Below are 24,566 nucleotides of genomic sequence, written 5' to 3'. Positions count from 1 at the left end.
GCTTTGGGATAGGAGCTATGTGAAGCTGCACTGCTGGAGCCAGCTGCTCCTCTTGGACAAGGCTGTGTGTGATGGCTGCAGTCACAGCAGCTGTCACAGCAGCTCTGGTTGATTCTGCATGGCTTTCTGCACATCAGGATGGTGATATAGGGAAGAAATCCTTCCCTCTGAGGGTGGGGAAGCCCTGGCACTGGTTGCCAGAGAAGCTGTGGCTGCCCCATCCCTGGAAGTGTCCAAGGCCAGGTTGGACAGGGCTTGCAGAAATGTGAAATAGTGGAAGGTGGCTCTGCCTGTGGAAGCAGGATGGAGCAATATTAATTTTATAAGTTCCAGCCCAAATCATTCCAGTGTTCTATAATGTGACCAGCAGGACCAGGGCAGTGACTCTGTCCCTGTATCACAACTGGAGAGGCCACACACACCTCGAGTGCTGGGTCCAGTTTTAGCTCCTTCAATCCAAGAAGGCCATTGAGGCACTGGAGCGTGTCCAGAGAAGGGAATGGGGCTGAGGAAGGGTCCTGAGCACCAGGAGCAGCTGAGGGAGCTGGGGAGGCTGGGCCTGGAGGAAAGGAGGATCAGGGGGGCATCCTTGTTCTCCACAATTCCCTGTAACGAGATGGGGGTCAGGCTCTGCTCCCAGGGAGAAACAGGCAGGATGAGAGGAAATGGTGTTAAGCTGTGCCAGGTGAGGGTCAGGCTGGACATCAGGAAGCATTTCTTCACAGAAAGGGCGGTCAGGTATTGGAACGGGATGGCTGGGTGGGTGGTGGAGTCACTGCCCCTGGAGGTGCTTAAGGAAAGCCTGGACATGGCACTCAGTGCTCTGCTCTGTTTGACACGGTGGTGTTCGGTCAAAGATTACACTCGATGAGCTCAGAGCTCTTTTCCAAGGCGGACGATCCCGGTGTTCGGTGACTCCACGGACCCGCCACTCCCACCATGGCGGCGCCCCCCTCAAGATGGCGCCGGGGCCGCGCCGCGCTCAAGATGGCGGCGCGGGGCGGGCGCTGCCGCGGAACCGGGTCATGGCCGCGCCGGAAGAGCCGTGAGGCGGCCGGGCCGGCGGGAGCGAGCCCGGGACGCGGCCGCTGCGAGCGGGGCCCGGCGAGGCGGTGGCGGCTGCGGCGGGACCGCGCGGCTGCCGCCATGTTCCGCTGCGGAGAGGTGAGTCGGGGCTTGTGCGGCTCAGCTCGAGCCCCGCTTCCCCTCCGCAGCGGCCCCTCGGGGCGCCGGTAACCGGGGCTGCGGGAGCCCTCAGGGCGGGAGCCGGGCTCGGGGCAGGGCGGGCGCTCGGCAGCGGCGATGGAATGGCCCTGCCGGGTGTCTCCGAGGGGCTCTGGGGCCGTGAGGTGCGGCAGCCCCTCAGGAGCTGCCCTGGCGTTAGTGCCGGTTTGAGCTGTGGTTTCGCCGTTAAGGTGTGAGCGTGTTGCACAAGAGCTGTGGGTGATGTTGGGCTGCAGTGTTGGTGTGTGTCTGTGTGTGCAAACAGATATATATAGCCGTGTATGTATGTATATGTGCATGGTTATGTAACTCTTAAGGTTATTGAAACGGGTGGCGCTTGGAGGAGGGATGTAGAAGGAGATTGCTGTGATATATTTAGGAAAGGATCATGGACAGTCACTCTTCCAGTTGCACAGTAAGTAGAATAAATGGAAATGTTAGCCAGCAGTAAAAGAGCAAGTGGAAGTACCATGGTTTTGTGTGAAGTTTTGCACTACCTCCATATTCTCCTTTTCTTTCTCCCCATTTTTTTCCCCCCACCAGGAAGTCGTGAGTGAGGAGAGTGAGGAGGAAAGCAATGGAGTCAACTTGATGGAATTCTCAGATGAGATCCTTCTGCACATCCTCAGCTATGTCCCTTGCACAGACCTGGTCCTGAATGTCAGGAGAACCTGCAGGAAACTCGCAACACTTTGCCTTGACAAGAGTCTAACACATACAGTTCTACTTCAGAAGGACTATAAGGTGGGGAGAATAGCTTGCTTCTTCTGTTAGCTGTGAAGATAAATCTGTCTTCTGAAAAACAATGCCAAGAAGTAGAACTTTCCAATGTGTATATACATAAATAGACTGCTCCTGAACTCTGAAATCAAATGCATAATAAGCTGTTTTATAAAAGCATTTATTTTCCAGAATGCTTTGTTACAACAGCTCCCTTATCTGAAACACTGTCAGTGAAAACTTATTTTTTCCATATTTCTGGAAGCTAAAATGAAAGTAAACATGACCTTCTATTTGCAACTGTGATTGTGTAAAGTTATATTTTGAGAAAATGATGTTTTACGGGTTGTTGTGCAAAAAATCTTTTTGCATGTTGCTGTCAGGAATGCAGTCAGCAAGGCCAAAAATTGTGTGCATGTTATAACAAAATAAAGCCTGGGAAGGAAGGGTGATATAATCAATGAGAACTGTATCAGCTGGTGCAGGCAGGGGCCCAATGAGCAGCCTATGCTCGTTTCCAAAAGAGGAAATGGAATGAAGAAGAATGGAAACATCCTTCTTTCAATTTGAGTCTCTGTACATAGTCAGTTCTGCTGAAATAGCTTTGCTGGTAGAAAATGGAGGTGGTTTTCCCTTCCACTCTCAGCTGCTGCACAGTCTGTAATGCAGAACTGCAGGAGTGAAAAGAAGTGTAATCTTAAGAGTCCAAAGCATGGCAGACTGAGCTGCCAGCAGTGTGATAATTCTTAGGCTGTGCTGCCATCCCCAAACCTTTGGAAGAGCCACATAATCCAGGTGCCAACCACTCTTATCCCCATCTCCAGCTGGAAAACTGAGCCAGTGCCCACCACTGCCCTACCTCTCACTGAATGTGCTTTTGTTTGGGTGCAGGTAAACAAAGACAAAGTGAAGCAGCTGATGAGGGACATCGGAAAGGAGATCTACCAGCTGAACATGGCTGGCTGCTACTGGCTGCCCAGCTCCACCATCGACCACGTAACACGGTGCAAGAACCTGGTGAAGCTGAACCTGTCGGGGTGCCACGTCACCTCTCTGCGGCTCTCCAAGATGCTCTCCTCGCTGCAGCACCTGCGCTCGCTGGCCATCGATGTGAACCCTGGCTTTGATGCCAGCCAGCTGAGCAGTGAGTGCAAAGCCACCCTCAGCCGTGTCTCAGAGCTGAAGCAAACCCTTTACACACCCTCGTACGGTGTCGTGCCGTGCTGCACCAGCCTGGAGAAACTGCTGCTGTACTTTGAGATCCTCGACCGCTCGCGGGAGGGGTTTATGCTGTCTGGGCAGCTGATGGTGGGTGAGAGCAACGTGCCCCATTACCAGAACCTCCGCATCTTCTACGCCAGGCTGGCTCCTGGCTATGTCAATCAGGAGGTGGTGAGGCTGTACTTGGCAGTGCTGAGTGATCGGACACCTGAGAACCTCCACGCCTTCCTCATCTCTGCCCCCGGCAGCTTTGCAGAGACGGGAGCCACCAAAAACCTCCTGGACTCCATGGCCCGAAATGTACGTCTGGATGCTTTACAACTGCCCAAAGCCTGGATTAACGGCTCTGGGCTCCTGCAACACTTGAAGTTCAACAACCCTTTCTACTTCAGCTTCAGCCGATGCACCTTATCTGGTGGGCACCTGATCCAGAGGGTCATTAATGGTGGGAAGGATCTCAAAAGCCTGACCAGTTTGAATCTCAGTGGCTGCGTTCACTGCCTGGCCCCGGAGTCCTTGTTTCGGAAAGCTGAAGATGACATTGACAGCAGCATTTTGGAAAGCCTGGTAGTGTCTTGCTGCAACCTGAGACACCTGAACCTCTCTGCAGCTCACCATCACAGCTCTGAAAGCATAGGGAACCACCTGTGCCAGCTCCTGTCCAGGCTAAAGCACCTGCTCTCATTAGCACTACCAGTTTGCTCCATCACAGATGTTGCTGCCAGCGTGGAGAAGCCTCCCACCACACCTAACGTGGTGCCCCAAACATTTGGAAAGAAAGTTCGGATTGGGATACCGACATATCCAAGGAACTTAGGGGACCAGGCAAATCAGAAGGTTGAGTCCTCGGTGTTTTGGGCTCTGATGGGAAGCCTGCGGTTTTTGGAAACCTTGGAGATAATCGGGTCCAGTTTCTCCTCCGCCATGCCCCGCAACGAGCCGGCAATTCGGAACTCGTTGCCTCCCTGTGTCCGGGCACAGAGTGTGGGGGATTCAGAGGTGGCTGCCATTAGCCAATTGACTTACCTGCAGAGCCTCACCTTAGCACAGCTGCCAAATATTCTCACAGGCTCTGGGCTCGTCAACATCGGGCTGCAGTGCCAGCACCTGCGGACTCTTTCCTTGGCCAACCTGGGCATGATGGGCAAGGTGGTCTATATGTCTGCTCTCATGGACATGCTGAAACACTGCAGGTGTTTGAGAGATCTCAGGTGAGGGGCTGCCCTTGAACATCTCCCATTTTGTTTGTGGCTCTACAGAAATGTGATATGTGGTTTATTGTGGCTGCTATTAAAAGTGTTCCGGTCCAGGGTAGCTGCAATGTCTTGAAAACTGGATATTTTCCTTCCTGACTTACAGAGAATAGGAAGGCACTTCATGTTGTCCTTGAGGACTCAGGATATGCCCTTTAACCAGTGTTTTAGGAGCAAAAAGTGCTGTGATTGTCTTCCTTTTAAATAAGGAAGAGTGCATGCTGCTTATTTGGGAGCTAGCAGCTTGTCAGGGCTGGTCAAGTACTACGTGCCTTTGCTGATTTTTTGGCTTTGTGTACATGCACACCTCTTAAATTTTCAGGAAGGAAGAGACTCCTACACTGTCTAGATAATGTAGAGTTTTCTTTGGGTTTCCCAATGAGATACTTGTTTGCCTTAGGTTTCTATGAAAATCTCACCTCTTTATTTTTTTATTTCTTTATAATTTACTGAAAACATTCTAGATTTAGAGTTTATCCTGTTCCTCTCCTGGTAGGATTTGAAGGATCCTACCTAGGGTCTGATGCTAAAGAGTGCACAAAGGAGCTTCGTGGTAGCCAAAATGTGCTTGTGAAAGGAAACTGTGATGGTTTCCTTGCACTAGTCCATATGAACACAAATGTTACCACTTTAGAGAGATGGTTTGGTTTTGTTTTTGTTTTTTTTTTTCCAAAATCAGCCTCTTTCAGTGAAACTGCAGAGCCTGTCAGTCCCATTGTCCCCCTTTGTTCACAAGGCTCCAGAGTGCTGTGCAGTTGAGACAGCAAGGTCACAGTTCTGTTTCTGTGGCTGAAATTACTGCTCATCACCTGAGACTGGTGCTTGTGTGCCTGTCCCTGACCCACTGCATTAGTGAGGGGAGCCAGGGGGACCAAAACACCTCGGGAGGGTTTTCATTTTCCACCACTTCGCATTTATAACGGGGAGGAGTGTGCTGGTCTCTCATCCAAGGGCTGGCAGTTGCTGGGAATTTGGTTGCTCAAGGTCTTGGGTTACGTGGATGTGTCTTTAACCTTGAAGAGAGTAAATGCCATGGAGGAACTGAGGGCTGGGGAAGGAGATTTGGGTGTGCAGTGTTGCTTTGCTTATCCTAGGCCCTGTAGCTTCCTGAGGCTTTGAAATGGAGGCCAGGAGTGACAGAGATGGGAATAAAGGCTGCAAAAGGGCTGTCTGCTTCTACTACATTTGAGTGGAAGCTGTCACTCGTCCCTGAGTAAAGTCTAAGGTTTTATATTGGCTTAAGATGGTTGTAGAAATTAGCACTTCCTCCTGATAGCATAGCTTCCTTTAGATTTGACTAATTCCCTGCTGTTTCCACCCTTTTTTCCCTTCCCAGTTTTCCAGGCTGAGGAACGTTAGTTTAAGGGGCTATTCCAAAGCAACATTGCCATCTAGCGAGTGCAGGGCGGCTTTGCAGGTGTGCCTGGTGCATCCCGGAGATTCACCTGGATCCTGGAGATTTTTGTCCTAAATTTACAGTGCCCAAGTAATGATGTCGAAAAATTGAAAAGGCTGCCCATTCTCTTAATATGAATTTCACCTCATTACCCAAAGTGCTCTTAGGATCTCTTCAGGCAGTGCCACCCGACATCAGTCACAGGCTGAGACTGAAACAGAATTTATCAATTAACAAGATTAACTTGCTGAGATACCTCTGCATACTACAAAGCCTATGCAGAGATTACCCAGATCAGGTTGGGCCCGACAGCTTGCTATCACCTAATGGATTAACCTTCCTGGAGCTCTTGGCTTTCCTGACCCAATGACTGAGATTCCCAAGTGCTCTGAAGCCTGGTGGTAAATCTGCACTAAGCAGATGAGCTCTCCTGGTGGCACGGGCCTCAAACAGGTTCAGCTCCCTGCAGGCTGGTTTCTGTGAGGGAATCACCCATTTATGCTGCTGATTAAAACACAGACCCTGTGTTGGCCAGGTTTGGCTTCACTGTGTCATTTTATTGTCCTCCTGGGTCACCATGACAGAGGATCCTGTCTCTCTTCCCTGAGCCAGGTGTTTAAGCTAAAGGCTGGGTTGATGATGGTTGTTTTCTCGTGGGAGAGCAGTAGCTCTGATCCTTTGCCAGGGCTGGCTGTGGTCACTGTGCTGGCCCCAGTTCTGTGTGCACTGTGTGTTTTTCACACCTGCTTCTCCCCAGGCAGTAAAGTGAAGATACGAGCAGTTTGGGCAGTGTTTGTACACTGGAGCAGAAGGTCCCTAAATCCACACCACCTGCTTGGTGGATGTCAGGTACAGAAGCCAGGCTGTGCTTTCAAGACCAGAATGGATCTGCTGCTTAGACCCAAGGCTTGTCTTACCCACCATGCTTAGTGGGAAACTTGCAAAACCAGGGTTACTCCCTGTGGGCAGCAGAATTCTGCAGTTTAGGCCCTTTCTCCCTATTTGTACCCTTGTCCTTCAGGGTCAGGGGCACTGCTCCATCCATTTGCCAGCTCCCCATCAATGTACCGTGTCTTTCCCTCTTGTCTGAGAGCATCCCAGGCATGAATTGCCCATTGAGTTGTTTTTGTTTGCTCCTGCAGGCTGGAACAGCCGTACTTCTGTGCGGGTGCCCAGTTCTTCCAGGCACTGAGTCACTGCTCCTCTCTCCAGCGCCTTTGCATCGTCTCCCGGAGCGGGACTCTGCAGTCTGACGCAGTGATGTCATTCATGGCCAGCTGCCTTGAGGTCATCATGTGCCACATGTTTATGGGAGAATCTCTTACCGTTTGCAAAAATCTCCAGCAGTCCATTGTCCGGAGGTGAGTGCGGAAAGGGGTGGATGTGGGATTGCTGGAGCTCTTGGAGATTTATCTCCATCCGCTGCCTTGCCAAGGTTTATATGGCTTGGAGTTCTTGTTCCAAGGAGCTAATAGGTAATGTGTAACTGTTTGGCACATAAGGCAGCCTCTTACTTTAATAAGAGTGAAATATTTGAAAGTATTTTATGAATTTTTGATTCCATTCCCACCCATGTTCTCTGCAGTTCCGCTGGCTGAGTTGGAGTTCTGGATGCAAAGCTCCATCATAAATCAAACGACACTTTTTGTGTAAACAAAACATCTGCCGACATTTTAAGTACTGAGAGATTTGACCTTGAAGCTTTCCTCCTTTCCCACAAGTGACTAAGATAATTCTCTGTCCTCTAATCACTTGTAAATGTCACTTACTGATAATCCCCTGGCAGCACAATTCAAAGCCTTTAAAGGGTTGTTGTGAAGGGTTTTTTCTTCGGAGGGCTCGGCGAGGGGGGAGGATTGGTACAAACTGCCTTTGCACGTTTGGCAGTTCTTAAAGGCATTTTGCTTGGCCCCTTGCAGCGTTCTGAGGCTCACGTGGTGGGAAACGTTTGTGTGTGAGCCGTGAACTGCATTTGAAAAGAGAGCTTTTAATTACGCTTGGCATTTGGAAATCTTCTAATAATGGCAGTCATCTTACAAAATATTTCCCATGCAGCAGACTTTCCATTATTATCTGTTTTTTCTATGAGGCTATTTCCCCGCCTTCAGTCTGTTTTCTTTGTCACCTACTGTTGCTGTGCCCTGTTAAGCTCTAATAAAAATTTCAAATCACACGGCGTTATTAGTGCATCCTAAAGGGTGCTCCTCCCCCCCAGCCTTCCTCCAGCTTCAAACTAACTTATTACACTTGGCTTGTTTCCGTGGATCAAATCCAGAGAAGGCTGTGACTATATTAGCTCCCTACCAAATTGCTCCTGAGATTGCTGCTGCCTCTGAAAGCCTCTGTGTCCTTCTGGGATGGGGATTGTTGGAAACATCTGAGTAAATTCCTTGTGGTGCGACAAGGATTCTCTGAGTTTTACACAAGGCTTCATATCTGTAAAAACATTACTGGGTTGATTTCGGTTGTGCTTTGGGGATCCTCAGAAAGAACCAGAAATCTGCAGTTCCTGTTTTTTATTTTCCCTCCCTTCTGAGGTGTCATTGCAGCTCTGACCAAAATTTTAATGTCCACTTACTGAGCAGAAATACTCCATTCTGCAGTCCTTTCTCCCTCTTCCTCTGTCATGGACTGATTCTCACTACATTTTCTACCTCTTTATAATCTAAACCCTGGGAACTTTCCAAAGAGCAGCTGATGCCTCGTGGAAATGTTAAAAACTATTTTTATATTTAGCTACAGTTCTGGCTGTCAAACTTATTTTCTTCTTTTGTATTTTATTAATAGAGACGCATGTATGAAAACATGGTTTTTTGAAGGTTGGGTTTTGGGGTTTTTTTTGCTGAAGAGAGCATCTGCTCCCACTGCAAATTCTACACCTGAAGTCATAATCCACTGTGACATTGTAATTGGTGGCTCTGGAAACGATTTTGATGTCACGTAAGATTATGACTTCAGGAGGAGGATAAGCAGTGGGAGCAGATGCTCTCCTAAGCAACAAAGATCCAGTTCTCATGCAACTGTCTCTAGTAATAAAACAGAAGAAACAAAATACAGAAAATGATGTGTAAGCAGTGCCTGGAGTCTTCCACGAGCCCTCAGTGAGTCTTTAACCATGTGACTTCTCCAGCAATTCCATTCTCATCCTTGCACAAATGTGCCTTGGGATGGGGTCAGGAATTGACTTGCTCTTGACTGCATTTTGCCTGCTACTCCAAGGCAGAGAGATGTGCAATGAATTCTGTGTGTGAGCTTAAACCTGTGGGTAAGGCTGCAGTTCTCACAGCATGGCTTCCTCTGAGAGTGTGCAGCTGGTGGCTCTTTAATCCAAGTTTTACACCAGGCAGCAAGTTGGAAGTTATCTCTCCTTATGCCTGAATGAAATGAGGTGATTTATGCTTATTTTTTTCTATTTGTTTGGGACGTGTGGATACTGTGTGTGAAACATGGGGAGTGGGTGGGGAGGAGGAGGTGAGAGGAAGGACCTCAAGCCTTTGTTTGCTCCCTTCCTTGAGCTGGGGCAGTTGATCCATGTTCCTCAGGTCCCACTGAGGGTCACAATTCCTATTTTAGGGCTGTGATGATGCTGTTGTTTATGCTGAGAGATAGTTTTGAACAGCAAGATGGGGCCAAAGTGATTCACATTCCCTCAATGCCTCCAAAAAAGAGAAGAAATGTGAGTGGGCATGGGAAGGACCCAGGGCTGGGCATGTATCAGGAGTTTGCTGCAGAAGGTAGAGTTGAGAGAAAAAAAATGCAATGTAGTGTAGGGCAGTCCTTTTTCAAGTGTGGGTGCACAGGAGGGTTTGGGTAACAGAAGAGGCCAGAACCTATTTGGGGAGAACAGGCTGTTTTCAGCTGTGGAATTGTACTGGAAGATGGTGAATATACAGGGTGTGGTGATGGGAGCTTGGGAATTAAATCTGCTGCATCACAGCAATGGCTTGAAACTTGAACTGCTTCTCAAACTTTCCCTTTTTACTGTAAAAGGAGGTTAGTGTTATGTATTTCTGTTCCACTAGCCTGAAAAGAGAGGTTGTTCTCATGTCTTTTAGTCTTGTGACAGCTTTGAACCAGACCCTGTGGTGTCCAGCTTTCTGGTGAGCAGTTTCTGGTTGAAGTTTGCTGCTATTTGGGACAAACTAATTCATGTATTTGAGTCATTGAAAGCCTCTGATTCAGTTCTGGCTCTTTTGCAATGAAACACAATAAGCAGAGCAGGGCTCATCTGGAGCCTCATCAGCAAACAGGAGGCTTGCAAGGGCAAGGTCTCCTCTGAGCTGTAGAAAAGACTGTAAAGATTGTTTCCCTCTGGGCAGATAAATCATTGCAGTGTTTTCCTTTATTCTTTTTCCTTCAGTGTGAATGGGAGGGGGGAGCTCCTTTATGGTTCAGGGAGATGCTCTGCACATAAGAAGGGCACAGTGGTTAGAGTGGGAGATGTGGCTGGAGTGATCCATATCCACGTCCCTGATCTTCCTCAGGTTTCACATGACGTTGGTCTAGTCTCAGTTTCTGTGTAAATTGACTTTTTTTCCCCCATCACATGGTGCTCAGCTGCTGCCACACTTCAGATAGCAGCAGATCCAATGAACACAATGTTTTCCATTTTATGCTTGGACCCAAACTTTGCTGGAGTGCTCAGCTCCAAGCACGTGTTGTCCCTGTTTAAATAACTCTTCTGTTCAAAACACTGCAGCATTAATTCCACAAACACTAAAACACCACAATTTGAGGCCCTTGTGGTTGGAGGTTCAGGCATGAGCCCAGACCTGCTGCTGTGCCAGCGTTTCTTTGCAGAAAAGGTAAATTTGCTTTGCCATTTTGGGCTGAGCTGCTCTGCTGGGATTGTTTCTAAATTCCTGCACAGCCCCGTGTGTCCAAAGGCAGGTCCGAGGGGATGAGCCTTCCTCCCCATCTTTTCCACAGTGTTATTTTGTGGAAGAGTCAGTAGATGGAGCTGTGACCCATGGAAGGTCCCACCATTTACCGAGCGCTGCATGCTAAAGAATCGTATTTATATGCTGGTATGTCTCTGCCCCAAAAATCCTGCGGGCAAGGAATTTGGATGACTTCAGCTCCACAGCTACGTGGTGTGGTTAGAGGGCACTTCACAAATGTGCAGGAGAAGTTGCTTTCCTGGTGCTTTCCTTGCCATCAGAAAACAGGCTGGAAGAGGGGATGGGAAATGCTTTGGCAAATATCCCCTTGGCTTCAAGGACAGATTTTTATTTTCCACTGTGTGCCTTTAGAATTTTGTCGGTTTTAGCTGAAGTGTTTAGATAGCTCCTATCATTGTAGTGATTTCAAGGACTCTACAGCACCAGACAATACAAGCCAGTGAAAAGTCCTTGGAAAAACACCTTGGAAAAAGATCAAGAAAGCTACAACAAAATAAAAACAAACAAGCAAATTTTGAAAAACCCCAAAGCAAAACAAATAACCTCTGAGAACACAGCATCATTAGGGCTTCTTCATAAAGAAGGGAGAAAGTGTCAAGGCATAGAGGTGAGCTGTGATTTATAGAAATGGAATCCAAGGGAAAAAGTGTGGTGCAGCTGGAGTGTGTTTTGGGGTGCTGGGTGGGCAGCTGGGCTCAGCTGTTCACATCTCCCAGAAGTGCTGTTGGAAATTCCTGGAGTCTGAGAGCTGTTGGGAGAGGGTGCAGAGGGCTGGGGCTCTGTGGGGCTGTGGAGCAGCATCCCCCCAGAGCTGTGGGGTGGAGTGGGGACGTGGCAGTTCTCCTCTGAGCTCTCTGCCACTGTTCCCAGCCACACTGGTACCTTTGCAGCTCAGCCCTGGTGAGGCCACACCTTGAATCCTGGGTTCAGTTCTGGGCCACCACTTCAGGAGGGACATTGAGGGGCTGGAGTGTGTCCAGAGAAGGGAATGGAGCTGGGGAAGGGTCTGGAGCACAAGTCCATGGGGAGAAGCTGAGGGAGTTGAAGAGTTTTAGTCTGGAGAAAGGAGGCTCAAGGGGACTCTTCTGTCTTTCCATAACCCCCTAACAGGAGAGGGCAGCCAGGGGGATGTCAGGCTCTGCTGTCAGGGAACAAGAGGAAATGGCCTCAAGGTGTGCCAGGGAAGGTTTAGGTTGGATATTGGGAACAATTTATTCACCAAAAGGGTTCTCAAGCACTGGCCAAAGCTGCCCAGGGCAGTGGTGGAGTCTCCATCTCTGGAGGGATTTAAAAGCCATGAGGATGTGGCACTTGGGGACATGGTTCAATGATGATCATGGCAGTGCTGGGGGAATTGTTTGGTTTTGTCTTAGGGGGCTTTTCCACCCTAAACAATTCAGTGATTCTGTGACTCAGGTCACTCTTGGGTTAACCAGTGCTGGAAAGTGCAGAGAATTTTTTTCATTTAGGACAATCTCACTGTTCTGGGGATTCAAACTCAGAGGAAGAGAAACACAAACTTACCCTGCCTTGTGCCTGTCATGTATGAGCACTGCTTGTTTTGAAGTGACTTTCATAAGATTCCTGCCACTTTCTAGGAAGAGCTTTCAGCCTAAATTAGATCTTCCTGTTCAATCTTCTGTAACATTACCTAAATTTCCCCTTACTTGTTATTGTCCTTTTTTGACGTGAAACTCTTGGCTGGATCTTCCCTTTTTCTTAAACTGCTGATTCCAGTGGCCCTGTGTGGCTGTGAGAGCTGTGAGCTTGCTGAAGGGATGAAGCCTCCTGGGATTCAGTTGCAGAAACAGGAATTCCAGGTGGGAGCACAGGGCTGAAATTGAGCATTGGAAAGTACTGAGCGAGCCAGTCCCTCTCCTGGCCATTAGCACAGGACTGAGCTTTCACAGATGAATTTTTGCTCACCTCAGGGCTAAGTATTCCCTCTTGCCCTGGATATCCCTGCAAAATTCTGCTTGCCTGGATTCTCATGAAATCCCTTTTGGGGATCCCTTTTTCTCTTAGAGGGGGCTCTGGGGGCAGTAAATGATTGCAAGATCTTTGAGTTCAGCCGGGTCCTGCAGCGTCACTCCCGTGCTGCCCACCCAACTGCTGCAGTCCTCCTGACACTGCAAAGAGCTGCTGTGAGCACCTAGGGCTTATTGAAGATTTTCAAGCTGGTTTTGTATCCCTTCAGCACCTTCTCTTCCTTCTGACCTTGAAGAAGTCCCTGTCTGTACACTGCTGGCTTTCCTGGTTCCAGAGCTGTGATCCCACCCTGCCAGCCCCAGCGTGTGAGGGCTCCAGCCCTGCACAAGTGGGATTGCAGAGGACTTAATATATCACCAGGCTGGTGTAGTGAATCATTAGCATCCTGCTCAAGCTTTCATTGTCTGTTTGGTTTCCTGCTCTTGGAAACCCCTGAATCATTCTGTCACAGACTGAATAACAAACTGCATCCTTGTCGGTTTGCGTTGCCCAAGGATTCCTTGGCGGGCTTGGCGAAGGTTGAATGCATGAGGTGTGGCCCAGACACCTTTGCTTTTACCAGAGGTGTTCTTTATGGGTGGGTTTAAATACTTTATAAGCCAGCAGGGCTTGTGGGACCATCCCCAGTTTGCCATATTAATTTATCTTCTTTTGGGGGTGCTCACAAAACCCCTTCTTTAAATGCATTCCTGTGGCTGACCCAAATGCCTTGTTTTAACTGCCAGCTCATGTGTTTTGAAAGGAATTCAGTTCTGAAACCTTCCTCAGCGGGCAGATTGGTTTGTGCATGAAATAACTTTCAAGGATTGTCCTCTCTCTCTTGGCTGAGAAATAATATTGGAATAGCACTGTCGTGCTTTCTCTTCATGAGGGTGTAAAAGGCTGAACGGAAGCATTAACTGCAGCTTTAAAGCATTTCCATAGTAAAATAAATCTAATTGAGCAGTTATTGCAGTAGCTTTTTAATTTGTGGAAGAGATTAGGAAATAACTTTCAGCTTGCTCTGGCAGAGCACTCCCCTAGGACGTGTCCTGGGCGCTCTGGCATCGCTCTTTGGGTTCTTATTCCCTCCCCCTCTAATTGTCCGGTCACATTTGAGTGATGCAGAGTTCAGCTGGCAAAAGAACGTAGGAACCTCAGTCTGCAGGCGTGTGTGATACAAGCCTCAGTTCATAGCAGGAGTAGCAGAGTGCCATTCATGCCTTACAGGGAAACCACAGCACAGAGATGTAATTTGCCTCGGCTCGGGATGAGTCTGATGTGTTATTGCTCCTTCCCTGTGGCTCAACGCAGTGGCAAAGGAAGAAGCTGTGTTGAGGATAATGGGAGAATTGGCAGTGATGTGTGTGAGTGATTTCCAGAGTCCCATCTACACCCCAGTCTCAGGTTGGAGACTGCAGTGTGGAAAAATCAGCAGCTTTGGGAGAATGTTGGTTTGTCTACGTAGACATGAAGGGATGGAAGAAACCCCTGAAGGAAAACACTTTATAGCAAAAATATCTCATTGTGTGGAGTTAAGAGCAACCAGAGGAATCTGAACATCTTTCCTTGGGAACTTTTCAAGTCCATTTGTGAGGTTTGGAAGCAAAGTCTGCTTAGCACTGGCACTCTGGCAGGGCTGGAAGGCAGAATGGCACTAGAGAATGGGTCTGCTTTAGAGTCACTGTGGGGAGGGTTTGGACCCTTCTGAGAGGCTTCTGGGGGATGAGTGGGAGGCAGAGGCTCTCCCTGCTCCCAGGGGAAGGATTCTGAGAGAATCCCACCTCCAGTTTCTTTGGCCAGGCCAAATCTTCTTTGGAAGATGCTCTGCAGAAGCTTCTTTGGCAGCCACTGTAAGCAAGGAGAGATTTGCAGCTCCTTGGTGCTGAGGTCAGGGCACAGCCAGTGGAACAAATCTGAAGTGTTTGCTTGGCCTTCCCTGAGAAGATGAGAAAAGTGTGTTGGGTCATGCTGCTGCCAGCTGCTCCAGCTTGTCCTGGCACTTCCTCCATTCCACCGTGCCATGCTTCAGGAAGGGAGTTTCCAGGCTGGCTCAGGTATGCTGGCTGAAGCTTTCAAGACAGATGCCACATCTGAACTTCGAGGTGTGAGCAAGTCTTCCAGTAAAAACAGGCTGTGCCTTGCAGGGGATTAACAGGGCTTTGTGCATGAAGGTGAGAGAGCTGCATGCAGGGCAGAAAGTGAGTTGGTTTGAAACCTCTGCTCTTGAGAAACTTTTGCCTCTCCAAAACCAGCTCATCAGCCCGTGGGGAAGGTCAAAACAGAGAGGGGAGAAGGTGTGTGACTGCAGCAGAGACTGGTTTGCATTTGTGAGAGTTGTGCCAACCAGAGTCCACATCTGCTCTGTCCCTGCTGTGCTCTGTTCCCCCAAATCAAACTTCTCATTTCCTTCCTTCCTCTCCTCTAGAGCTTCTTTTTCCATGAGCTCAGCTTGGTTTGTGGAGGTCAGAGATCTGCCCTTGATCCATTCGTGATACACTGTATTTCCTCACTTCATCTGCTGTGTGCTGCTTTTGTTGGCAGTGTTTAATTATCCCTCCTTGCTAGCCTGGGTCCTGCTTGCCAGCCTCTGGGAAGTGGGATGTGCTGAAATGTCTGATTTGGCTTAGGGCTTTCCTTGGTTTCTGTGGAAATCTCAAGGGGAAGAACATTCTTCAGCCCCAAATGCTGCCTTATCATTTCCTTACAAGTAAAGAAGGTTTGAGCAGGGAGATGTCACCTTCCAGGGTCTGTTGTGCAGAGGGTTGCAGGGGGGGTATAATCCATTTTTCCAGGCTGGCTGGTGAGATTCCCCATGGCTTTGGGCTACCCTTTGGATCTATCAGCAGGTGCAATCTCCTGGGGACTCACTGTCCTCTCTGGAGAGGCATGTCAATGTTTGCCAGGAGATAACTGCATTCCAGGGAGGGACTCTTTTGTCTTGCTAAAATCGAGGAAATCTGATCAAAGTGCAGCCTTGCTTTCGACTTTTTCTCTTTCTTTTTGACTTTGTCCCTGACCTACATATTGGATCCTGCCACAGTGGTTGGAAGTAATTGAGAGCATAGTGTTAGGCTATTTACCAAGCTGTTCACTTGAAAATAACCTTACTGAGTCCAGTCCACACCTGCTCTGGGAGAATTCTGGAGACAAATAGCAAAGCATCATTAACCCTTTCATCCACGTACAGCCAGATCAAGATCAGGATCTGTAGCTCTGCTGATGCCAGCAGGAGTTTGTGGCACAGGGTGTGCTTCACCATTCATTTCCCAGCTCTGTGGATGATTCCAACCAGTTGCTGAGGCCAGGTCTGCTCTGTGTCCACATCCACGTGAGGACACTTCAGAAACCTCCTTGTGGAAATTCCTGCTGGGTGCTTGTTGGTTTGGTGTTGATGCTGGAAAATATACGTGGTGTGGGGAGGGAGGTGTTTTCTTTGTTATCCCAGTGGTTGTTTCTGATTAAAGGATCTATTTTGAAGGGACTGCTAGTCAGTTGCCTAGAAAACTTGCTTTCATTTAATTAATCATGATGAGTTTAGTCTGGAGGTTTTGTAGGAGAGAGCAGGCAAGCATATCCTTGGCTTTTTTCCCTTGGAAAAAAAAAAACCAAACCAAAAAAAGCAGGGCTTCATGTCTGAAACTGCAGCTCTTTTGTCTCCCCAGGTCAACATCCTTCTCTGTCCTTCGGGTTTTAATTTTACAAGCCATGAGTTTGCAGAGGTGGATGGAGTTTGAAGTCCATCCAGGTGTGGAATGAGGAAAGAACCCTCAAGAAGATTACAGGAGCTGTTCTGCAACTCATTAACTTACTCTCTTCCCCTTCTTGTTATCTCCTCCCCATGCCTGGGGCCTTTCAAAGTAGTGCTCTAAGTGCCTCTCACTTAATCTAGCCCACCTGGACAGGTGTATGAAGAAAGGAATTGCCTTCCGGGGAAGGACTAAAGGAGCATGGATTGCAGAGGGAGGCAGCTTTTGGGAACTGCTAATCCCAGTTTAACATTATGACAGCTGCTCGTTAAAATCAGGGTGTTTTTTAACAGGCAGTTAAAGGAGAGGCTTTGCACGCACATTTAACTGAGAATAATAGTGAACCATGTGCATTTGATTTTTTTTTTTTCCTTAAATCACGCAAATTGTACATGGAAAGAATTCTCCGGCGTCAACTTGCTGGGGTATGGAATTTACAAGGTTTGCAGTAACATACAGTTTCCTGTTGAGGGGGGGAGAAAATCACAAAGCTTTCCTTTTTTTTCTCTTATTTTAAGATCAAGTTCAAACCCCTGGTATAAACCCAGCCTCTTTAGGAGGGGCACTTACTGCGTTGGGGTTTTTCACTTGTCTCAGTGGCAGTTCATCATGTAAACTTGTCTGGGTTCTTGTTTTTATAGCTACATGTAAAGGCTGCTTATAAAATACAATTTTGTACATGGTAAGAAGGCAGCACTCAGGTCCAATTTGGGAGAGTCTATACAAAGAAGGAAGCAGTTTCTTTCCCTTGGGGAGATGGCAGTTTCTTCCTTTGCTGAACTTGAGTAAACTTGGTCTATTAACATGATTTTCTCTGCAGGACTGTGGTGTTGGATAAGAAACACGAAGAGCTGAGGCAGAGCAGGGACTATCAAAGAGACATTTGGCTGTATTTTATGTGATTTCACTGCAGACTTTACCAGCTGCCTCCCAGATCAGCAGTTATTTGCTGGTTGATTTCTTGAGGGCAGTGCTGTGGAAGTAAGAAGCTGCACAGCTCTGACACAAGTCCCCAGATCTACGGGGGGAGCCGTGTCCTTTTCTGCCAGCCCTTAGGCATGAGGCATGAAGGGCAGGTCTGTGATGCAGAGAGATAGAAAATTGCCCCAGGTACTTCTGTTGCTGGAAATTCTTATTCCTGCAGCTACTTTGGTTCAGGCAAATTAATTCAATCCACCAACACTGAGCAGCTAGCCTGGGAATGGAAGTTTCTCTGCTGTGTTTTTGGCAGCTCTACTCCAAATCGTTTGTGGATGGGAATGTCCTTTCTGTCTCCCAGGAAATGCCAGTCTCTTGTGTGGCTTTCTTCAGCTGGCTGGGATTTTCCTGTTTCCAGCAGCTGGATCTCCAGCCTTTCCTCACTGTTTGACAGAAATCTGGCCGTTCCAGAGCTAGAGATGAGCTGGGAACCTTCCAGACACACCTGTCTAAGTTTGGGGAGCTCAGAGCTTCTCTTTGGCCCCAGCACAGCTTGGCTCAGCCTTCAGGGACTGGTGCTGCCAGTGTGGCTCTGCCTCCTTGTGACTGATAATGAACTGGTCCTTGTCACACCCTTTAGAGGAAACATCTTGGTGGCACAGGATTAAGAGTCACAAATCTGTTTCATTTTAAGGTGTAACTCTTAAGGGTAATTATGCTACAATTTTACCCCCCCACCCCAGCTTTAAAAGACTGAACTCTGGTTACACTGCACTGAGTAACACCATTTCTCTTCCTCACAGGTTGCTGTCATGTAAAGTACTTGCTGCTGGGCACTTGGGCTTTTTCTGTACGGTTCTTTCTACATTGTTTAATGGCTTTAACTTTTGCAAATCTCTTCCTTTGCTCTGCAGCCTGGATTAAAAAGCAGGCTGCAGTGTGTGAGTGTGAGCACACTTAAATGCTTATCTGCACATCTGAGCTTTCTAAACTTGCCTCTGCTCTAATTGCAGAGTGTAGACTCTGCATGCAGAACAACCCAGCCTGAAGTGATAATCCCAGGCTCAGCCCCGAGGGAATGCCTGACATTGCTCTGGCCTGATTTTCCTAATGGCTCTGCAACTTGCCTCTGGTTTGCAGGTGGTTTAAATTGTTATCGCTGAGCACCTTGCCCAGCTTGGGCAGAGCTCTGGGGATCTCTGATCCTCTAAGAACACCGACGTGTCTTGATTTATTTTTTATTAATTTTAAAAAAACTTCTTCCTCCCTCCCGATTTTAGGTGCAATTTGGGCTTGTGCCAGCTTAGCAGACTCACTGCAAAGGGGTGCAAACCCAGCCTGAATCCCTGCTGACACAGAGAGGGAAGAGTGGGAGACCTGGAGTTCCCCTCCTGCCTCCTCTGAGCAACCCTTCCTTGCCCCCATCCTGCATGATCGATACCCAGGCCATCCCCTTCCCCTGCACTGGAGAATGGGGATTTTTCCTTGGCTAATAACCTGTGTCTGATTTAGTTTCCAGGCAGAACGCCCTGCATTAAACGTCGTCATTTTCCCTCTGCTTCACGAGGACTTGACAGAGGTCATCAGAGATGTCCCCATGCGGCACTTGGATGAAATTACCTTGTTTAAAAGCAGAGTGGCTGAGGAACCTCCCAATTTGTGGTGGTGACTGTCACAGCATGAAGGGACAAGTCATTGTGAACCCATGGAGCAGTTTTCTGTTGGCCTGGATTTCCCATCCTCGGCTCCTGGCCACCTCACTGGATGCTGTACAATCACTTCAAGCAGGTGCAATTGCAAAATAAAAAAAAAGCTGGTTCTTTGCAGTGGGGTAACATCTATTGGATATTGCTTGCATCTGAAAATCCTGTCTCAAAGGCTTGTGGAATCTGATGAGTGTTTCCTTGCGGTTAATATGAATAGTTTTTGTTATTTTACTGAAGTTAAAGGTAAGAGAGACTGACTTAACAATGCTCTTTTCCCTGTGTCCCCTGGTGTCTGTCCCAAGGGCCCCTGTGTACGTTGGCAGTGTGCTTTGTGGTTTTGGTGGAAATCATTCTTTGCTTCAGTCTGTTTTTGGCAAAGTAGAAAGCCTAGGCCAGCTCAGAGGCACAAAAATGTGTTGCTCAATTGAAGTGCATCACATCTTTTCTATGTTACAAATAGACATTTGTAGTCACACATGTGCAGTCACAAATATTTAAAGGGGTTTTTTGATTGAGAAATACCACAAGGACTTGTTTTTTATTTTTTAATAACAAATTATGGTCATTAACACCTTGACCATGGTATGTTCCTGCTGATGCTGTTTCCATTGGTCTGGTGGAAGAAGTTCTCAGCTCTTTTGGAAATCCTTGTCCTAGGGTAGATGGTGCCTACAGTGAATAAATAAGTTGAGGCTCAGATCTGATTTATATGCAGTCTGTCTTGCAGTGTAGATGGGAATGTAGTGTTCCAGTTCTGTCCTTATATCCCATGCCTTGAGCTCATGCTAATTTTAGAGATGTTATGAAGTATTTTCACAGTGTGATTTCAGTCAGCTTCTCTGCTCCACAGAACTTCCTCAGGCATCAGTAGTGGTCTGGATCACTTTCATATTGCCTTATTTACTGAGCACTTTTAAAAGCATCAGACAGCTGTACCAAAAGCCAAGTTACAAATTCCTGGAGCTACATGTCTGGGTGGCAGAATTTTCCTTGGTAGCATACCAGGTCTGTCTTCTGCAAAGCAGCTGCTGACCAGAGCTGTCTGACTTCACCCAAATCCTGAATGTGTTGAGTGCTGCTTTTCTGGGGAGGCCCAGAATCGTCCAAAGATGATGTGCCCATCTCCTTGTCAGCATTTTCTACTCAAGATGCCCTCTCCCAAATGCTCTTCTGCCCTCAGTGTTCATAGGAAGCCTGGTCTGATGGGATAGATTTGAGAACAAAATGAATCTCCCAGCCTTGGGAGACTTTCTGTCCTTACTTTCCAATCAGCCACATGTGAGCCTGCCTGGAATTCTGTCCCAGGATTGTAAATCTTGAGCCAGGCTGGGATAACCCTTGTGCTCAGAGAGGTTGCAGTGAAGAGCAGGTAAGTGTCAGGCTCTGCTAGCACAGGTCTGTGCCTTGCTGAGACCAATCCCTGGTGGTTTGCTGTCTTTCCTGAGGCTCTCTCCCTTCCCCTGTCAGGCCAGGGAGCCAGCACAGCCTCTGGAGTGCAGCTGGCAGCAGGATGGTGAGCTCCTGCTCCCCTGGGAGTGCTGCAGCTGAGCTCTGAGCTCTTCCTGAGTGTTTGAGGCTCTGCCTCAGCCCCAGCTCTGAGTGTGAGGAGCTGCTGCCCTGCTCCTGCTGCTGTTTCCCTCCCACTCTCCCCGATGTTCTTTCTACCTCTTGTCAGATTACTCACCTGTCTGAATCCCCTTCTTTCTCTCTCTCTCCCTCACCTCAGCACATCAGATGTATTTTTTTGGCAGGAACACAAGCTGCTGCTCTGTCCAGTTCAGGCCAACCTCAGCTCTGCCTGGTTTTTGTCCGTGTTTTTTTCTAGGATAACTATTGAGGACTGGCAGAGGGTGTTTGCAAAACTACTTCCTTCCTTGTTTGAAGCACTGGCAAAGTTGTTTTGTCCTGCTTGTGCCACTGGCCCTGGGGCAGAGGGAAGGCAGAGGGTGTGGAGCCAGCTCTCTGATGCCTTAGGGGACCTGTTCAGTCCTGTGAAGGAATCCTGGTGTTTGCTTGGAGTGAGGCCATTCCCACCCTCAGCGGGGATTTCCCCTGCATGAACACACTGTGGCATCAGCAAGAGACTGGCACTGCTGCCAACTCACCTCTTCCTGTTCCTCTGGAAAACCTGGGCTGGGGGGCACTGGTGTGCAGAAACCAGCTGTTGCTTGATTGTGGTGTTAAACCTTTGCTCTTGGGGTTGCAGTCACCTGATGGAACACGCTGTACACTTGGCTTGGCACATCCATATCCACCTGCTGGATGGGGGCAGCAGCCAGGGATTTTTATAGCACTGTTATTCTGTTGCCAGGGATGTGGTGTTTGGGCATCTGTATTCAGGCAAGAGGGTCACAGGTCCTGATGATGCTGCCAGTTATAACCAGGGCTAGGAAAGGTCACCCACAGGTGATAAAGGTACCATCCCAAATTGTAATAAAGAGGTAAAATCTCCTTCCACCCCCAGCTCCCCAACTCTGGGCCAGTGCTTGATATCTCTGCTACAAATCCTCTTATGGTGAGTGAGAATTTCCGCTGCTTTTGCACTCCAGGCGGATTCACCAGATGTTAATAATGTGCTTATTTTCTCTAAGTGCTATTTTGGCATCGGTGTTAATTACAATTTATATTCTGCAACATTTACACTGGGAAAAGAACCCACCCTAATAGTACCCAATTGGCAGAGCTGGGCTATTAAACACAGCTCCATATGTTCTGAGCAGAGCAGTGGATGGGACTCAGAGCCCACTCAGCACTCAGGCTCCAGCAGGCAGCTGGAGAGGAGGAGAGGGGAGCAGAGAGAGGGGTGTTCTGCTCCTGGATTTTATTTAATAGGAAATCCCCCCTCCTTTTCTGTCCCCATCTCCCTCCTGCTATCTGTGAGCATTTAAGGAGGTGATCTCTGAGCCTGCTGATGCTGCTGTCCGTAGTGTAAAACAAATGAATGCAATTCCGGAAGGTGCCCTTCTCACAGGGAGTGTTTCTGCAGGATCCCAGTCCCTGCTGACCTGTTCCTTGCTGCCTTCCAAAGCACACCTCCAATCTTTGGGAGCTGCAGCAGAAATCTTTGCTTTGACCACCACCAAGGTGTCTGTGGTTCTGTGGGAGAGGGATATTCTGGGGCAGGTACTGTTCTTGTGTAAAACTCGATGTAGTTTGCTGCTGTGCTCATGTCCAGAGTCCTGTTTGGCAAAATTTGGTTCCTGCAGCTGGGAGGGTCTGGAGTGACGCTGGAGTGGGGAATTCAGAGGGACTAGGTCTTATCTGTGGTTTTCTTAGGAGTGTAGGTTAGAGGGTTGCTTCCTCAGCTGTTTGCAGAGCTGATTTCATGGTCTCTTTAGGAGATGGCACTGCTGTGTTTGAGAAGGGGCTGTGTGGTGACTGTGGTCACCTCTCTCTCAAGGAGAAGGAGAAGATGGGAGTGAGAGGAGTCATGGATCTCACTCTGGAAGCCAGCCACACATCGTGAGGCTTGGCCTGTTCCTCCCTTGTGGAAGGGGAGGAGGGTGCTGAACCCTCCCCTCCAGGTGAGGAGCTGCTCTCTGGGAGCAGAGGACAGGCCTGGGGCTGGTGTGGGCTGAGAGCAGCAGAGCCACAGCCCCACTCAAACCCCAGTCCCTCTGATTCCATCACTGCCTCTGCTGGGGTGTGGGATCCTGAGAGCAGAGCAGCACCCATCTCCTCATGGTGTGCTCAGAGCTGTGGCAGCTCTGGGACATGGCCAGGTGTGTGAGGCTGCCCTGGGAGGTGCTGGGTGCTTCCTTCAGCAGAGCTTTTTTAGGATAGAAATCTGTGACTTTCCCTCTGGCAGAATGAACCAGTGCAGAAGGGTTGTTTCACCTGACTGAGGGGGATCAATTCCCTCTTGGCTGGTCCCAGCAGTGTCCAGCCCAGGCTGGGAGGGCAGTGCAGGAGCTGTGCTGGATGTTGCAGAGCCCAATCTCCTTCCACTGCAGCTCTCCTGCCTCTTTGAGATGCACAGGCAGCCGGGGTACTCCAGCAGGAGAATCATTTCCATAGAAACCAATTGGGATGTTGTACAGGGAATAATGATTAATAGTGAAGGGATGTTGCCTCAGGCCCTTTTCATTTTTTAGGGGGCAGTGAGGGACAAACTGGGGCACAGGTAGGGGGACAGGGAGACTTGAAAACTAATGGAAACCATCTCTTCCATTAATTTCCAGGGCAGCTTTCCCCTCTTCTCCTCCTACCCAGCCCCCCACTGCTGCTCCCAGCTTTCGTCAAATTTTCAAAATGGCTAACCTGGTTAGAAATAATCATAATAATAAAAAAGGATGGATGAGGTCTGACTACTAACATTGTTGCTGTTAGCAGCAGGATTTCAGCCATAAAACATGAAGCAAGGGAGGCATTGACCTTTCCGCTGTTTGAAATGAATGGAGACATCAATATCTATTGTTTTGTGGCATTGACCTCTGACGCTCTCAGTTTGCCCTCCCCTTTCTTTTTTTTTAATTTCCCCCTGACACTCGAGGAAAGGGGTCACTCTGTACCATCTATTGATCCTGATCTTACTTGGTGATAGGGAAATAATTAGAATTTTAAAGATCTCTGCTGCTCGCTGGTGAAATACGTACACAGAGGCACAGGCTAAGCCCCCGCTTGCCATGTTGTGTTCTCCCCCCTTCCTTGCAGAGATCCAAAGCTCTGAGATCTGAAGGAAGGCAGATCAATATAGGTTTAATCATGATGGGGGTTTTATTTCAGTTTTTTAAATGGTAAAGTGTAACGTTTTATGTTAATGTTGTCGGAGCCTGGCTGCCTGGTGCCTTGTTTTATTTATTCTTTTAAGTAGCCCCTTCTTTTGTGAACTTCATCTATGTACAGAGAATGTGAAATCAGGCATTGCTAATTAGCTGTATGACAATTAAGTAATGTAGCACAAAACCATTAGGACACTGGATTTGTTTTTGAAGTTTGTCCTTTGAAGTGGAAGCTGCAACTCCCTGCCCAAGGCTGCTGGGGAAAATGTTTTTCTATCAAAACTTTCTTTGAAAATAAAATGTCAGTGTAAGAGTCCCTATTTCTGTCTCTCTCCCTCTAAACAGCGGGTGGAAATTGTTTCTCCTTGTAAAAACTGCTGGCATTGATAGAGAGGGGAATTCAGGAAAGCATTAAATGGGCAGTTGGTCTCCAAGCACCCTCAATTCTGGTAGAGATGTTCCCAAAAATGCTTGTTTAGCTCATGGAGAGGGAACGGTGCCACGCTGGGAGAGAAGACTCAGCTCACAACCCTGGAGATGACAAAGGGAGGTGGTCCCAAAACTGGGGGTTCATCTCTGACACCCCAAGAGCCATCAGGGTGCCAGCCTGGTCCCAGATCAGATCCCTGCAGGCTGCTGGGCTTGGGCTCCTCCGTCCCTGCGCTCCTTTGACTCTCGTGTTTGCATCTGGCCCTTTGTCCTCGTAGTGAGTCCAATTCTGAATGTGCAACTTTCATGTAAGCTGGTGGCATGTAAAACTTCAAATAAAGAGTGAAACATTTGGAACCA

At 48.3% G+C, this 24,566-nt stretch overlaps 1 protein-coding gene across 2 annotated transcripts; it reads left to right on the top strand.

Moving 5' to 3' along the window:
• The first annotated feature begins 1,102 nt into the window (after positions 1-1,102).
• On the top strand, positions 1,103-24,566 carry FBXL18 (F-box and leucine rich repeat protein 18). Of its 2 annotated transcripts, none has more exons than XM_033074093.1 (5): positions 1,103-1,164; positions 1,768-1,968; positions 2,836-4,376; positions 6,957-7,175; positions 18,863-24,566. In XM_033074093.1, exons 1-5 carry the CDS (start codon positions 1,147-1,149, stop codon positions 19,017-19,019), a joined length of 2,136 nt encoding a protein of 711 aa, XP_032929984.1. In that variant the 5' UTR covers positions 1,103-1,146; the 3' UTR covers positions 19,020-24,566. The 2 variants fall into 2 exon arrangements, with proteins under 2 accessions (XP_032929984.1, XP_032929983.1); XM_033074092.1 differs by lacking the exon at positions 1,103-1,164 and adding an exon at positions 1,431-1,639.

This window comes from Catharus ustulatus, chromosome 16 (assembly GCF_009819885.2).
Source record: "Catharus ustulatus isolate bCatUst1 chromosome 16, bCatUst1.pri.v2, whole genome shotgun sequence".
Taxonomy (NCBI): Eukaryota; Metazoa; Chordata; class Aves; order Passeriformes; family Turdidae; genus Catharus; species Catharus ustulatus.
The sequence above is the reverse complement of the archived record's forward strand: the minus strand, read 5'-3'. Positions and strand labels throughout refer to the sequence as shown.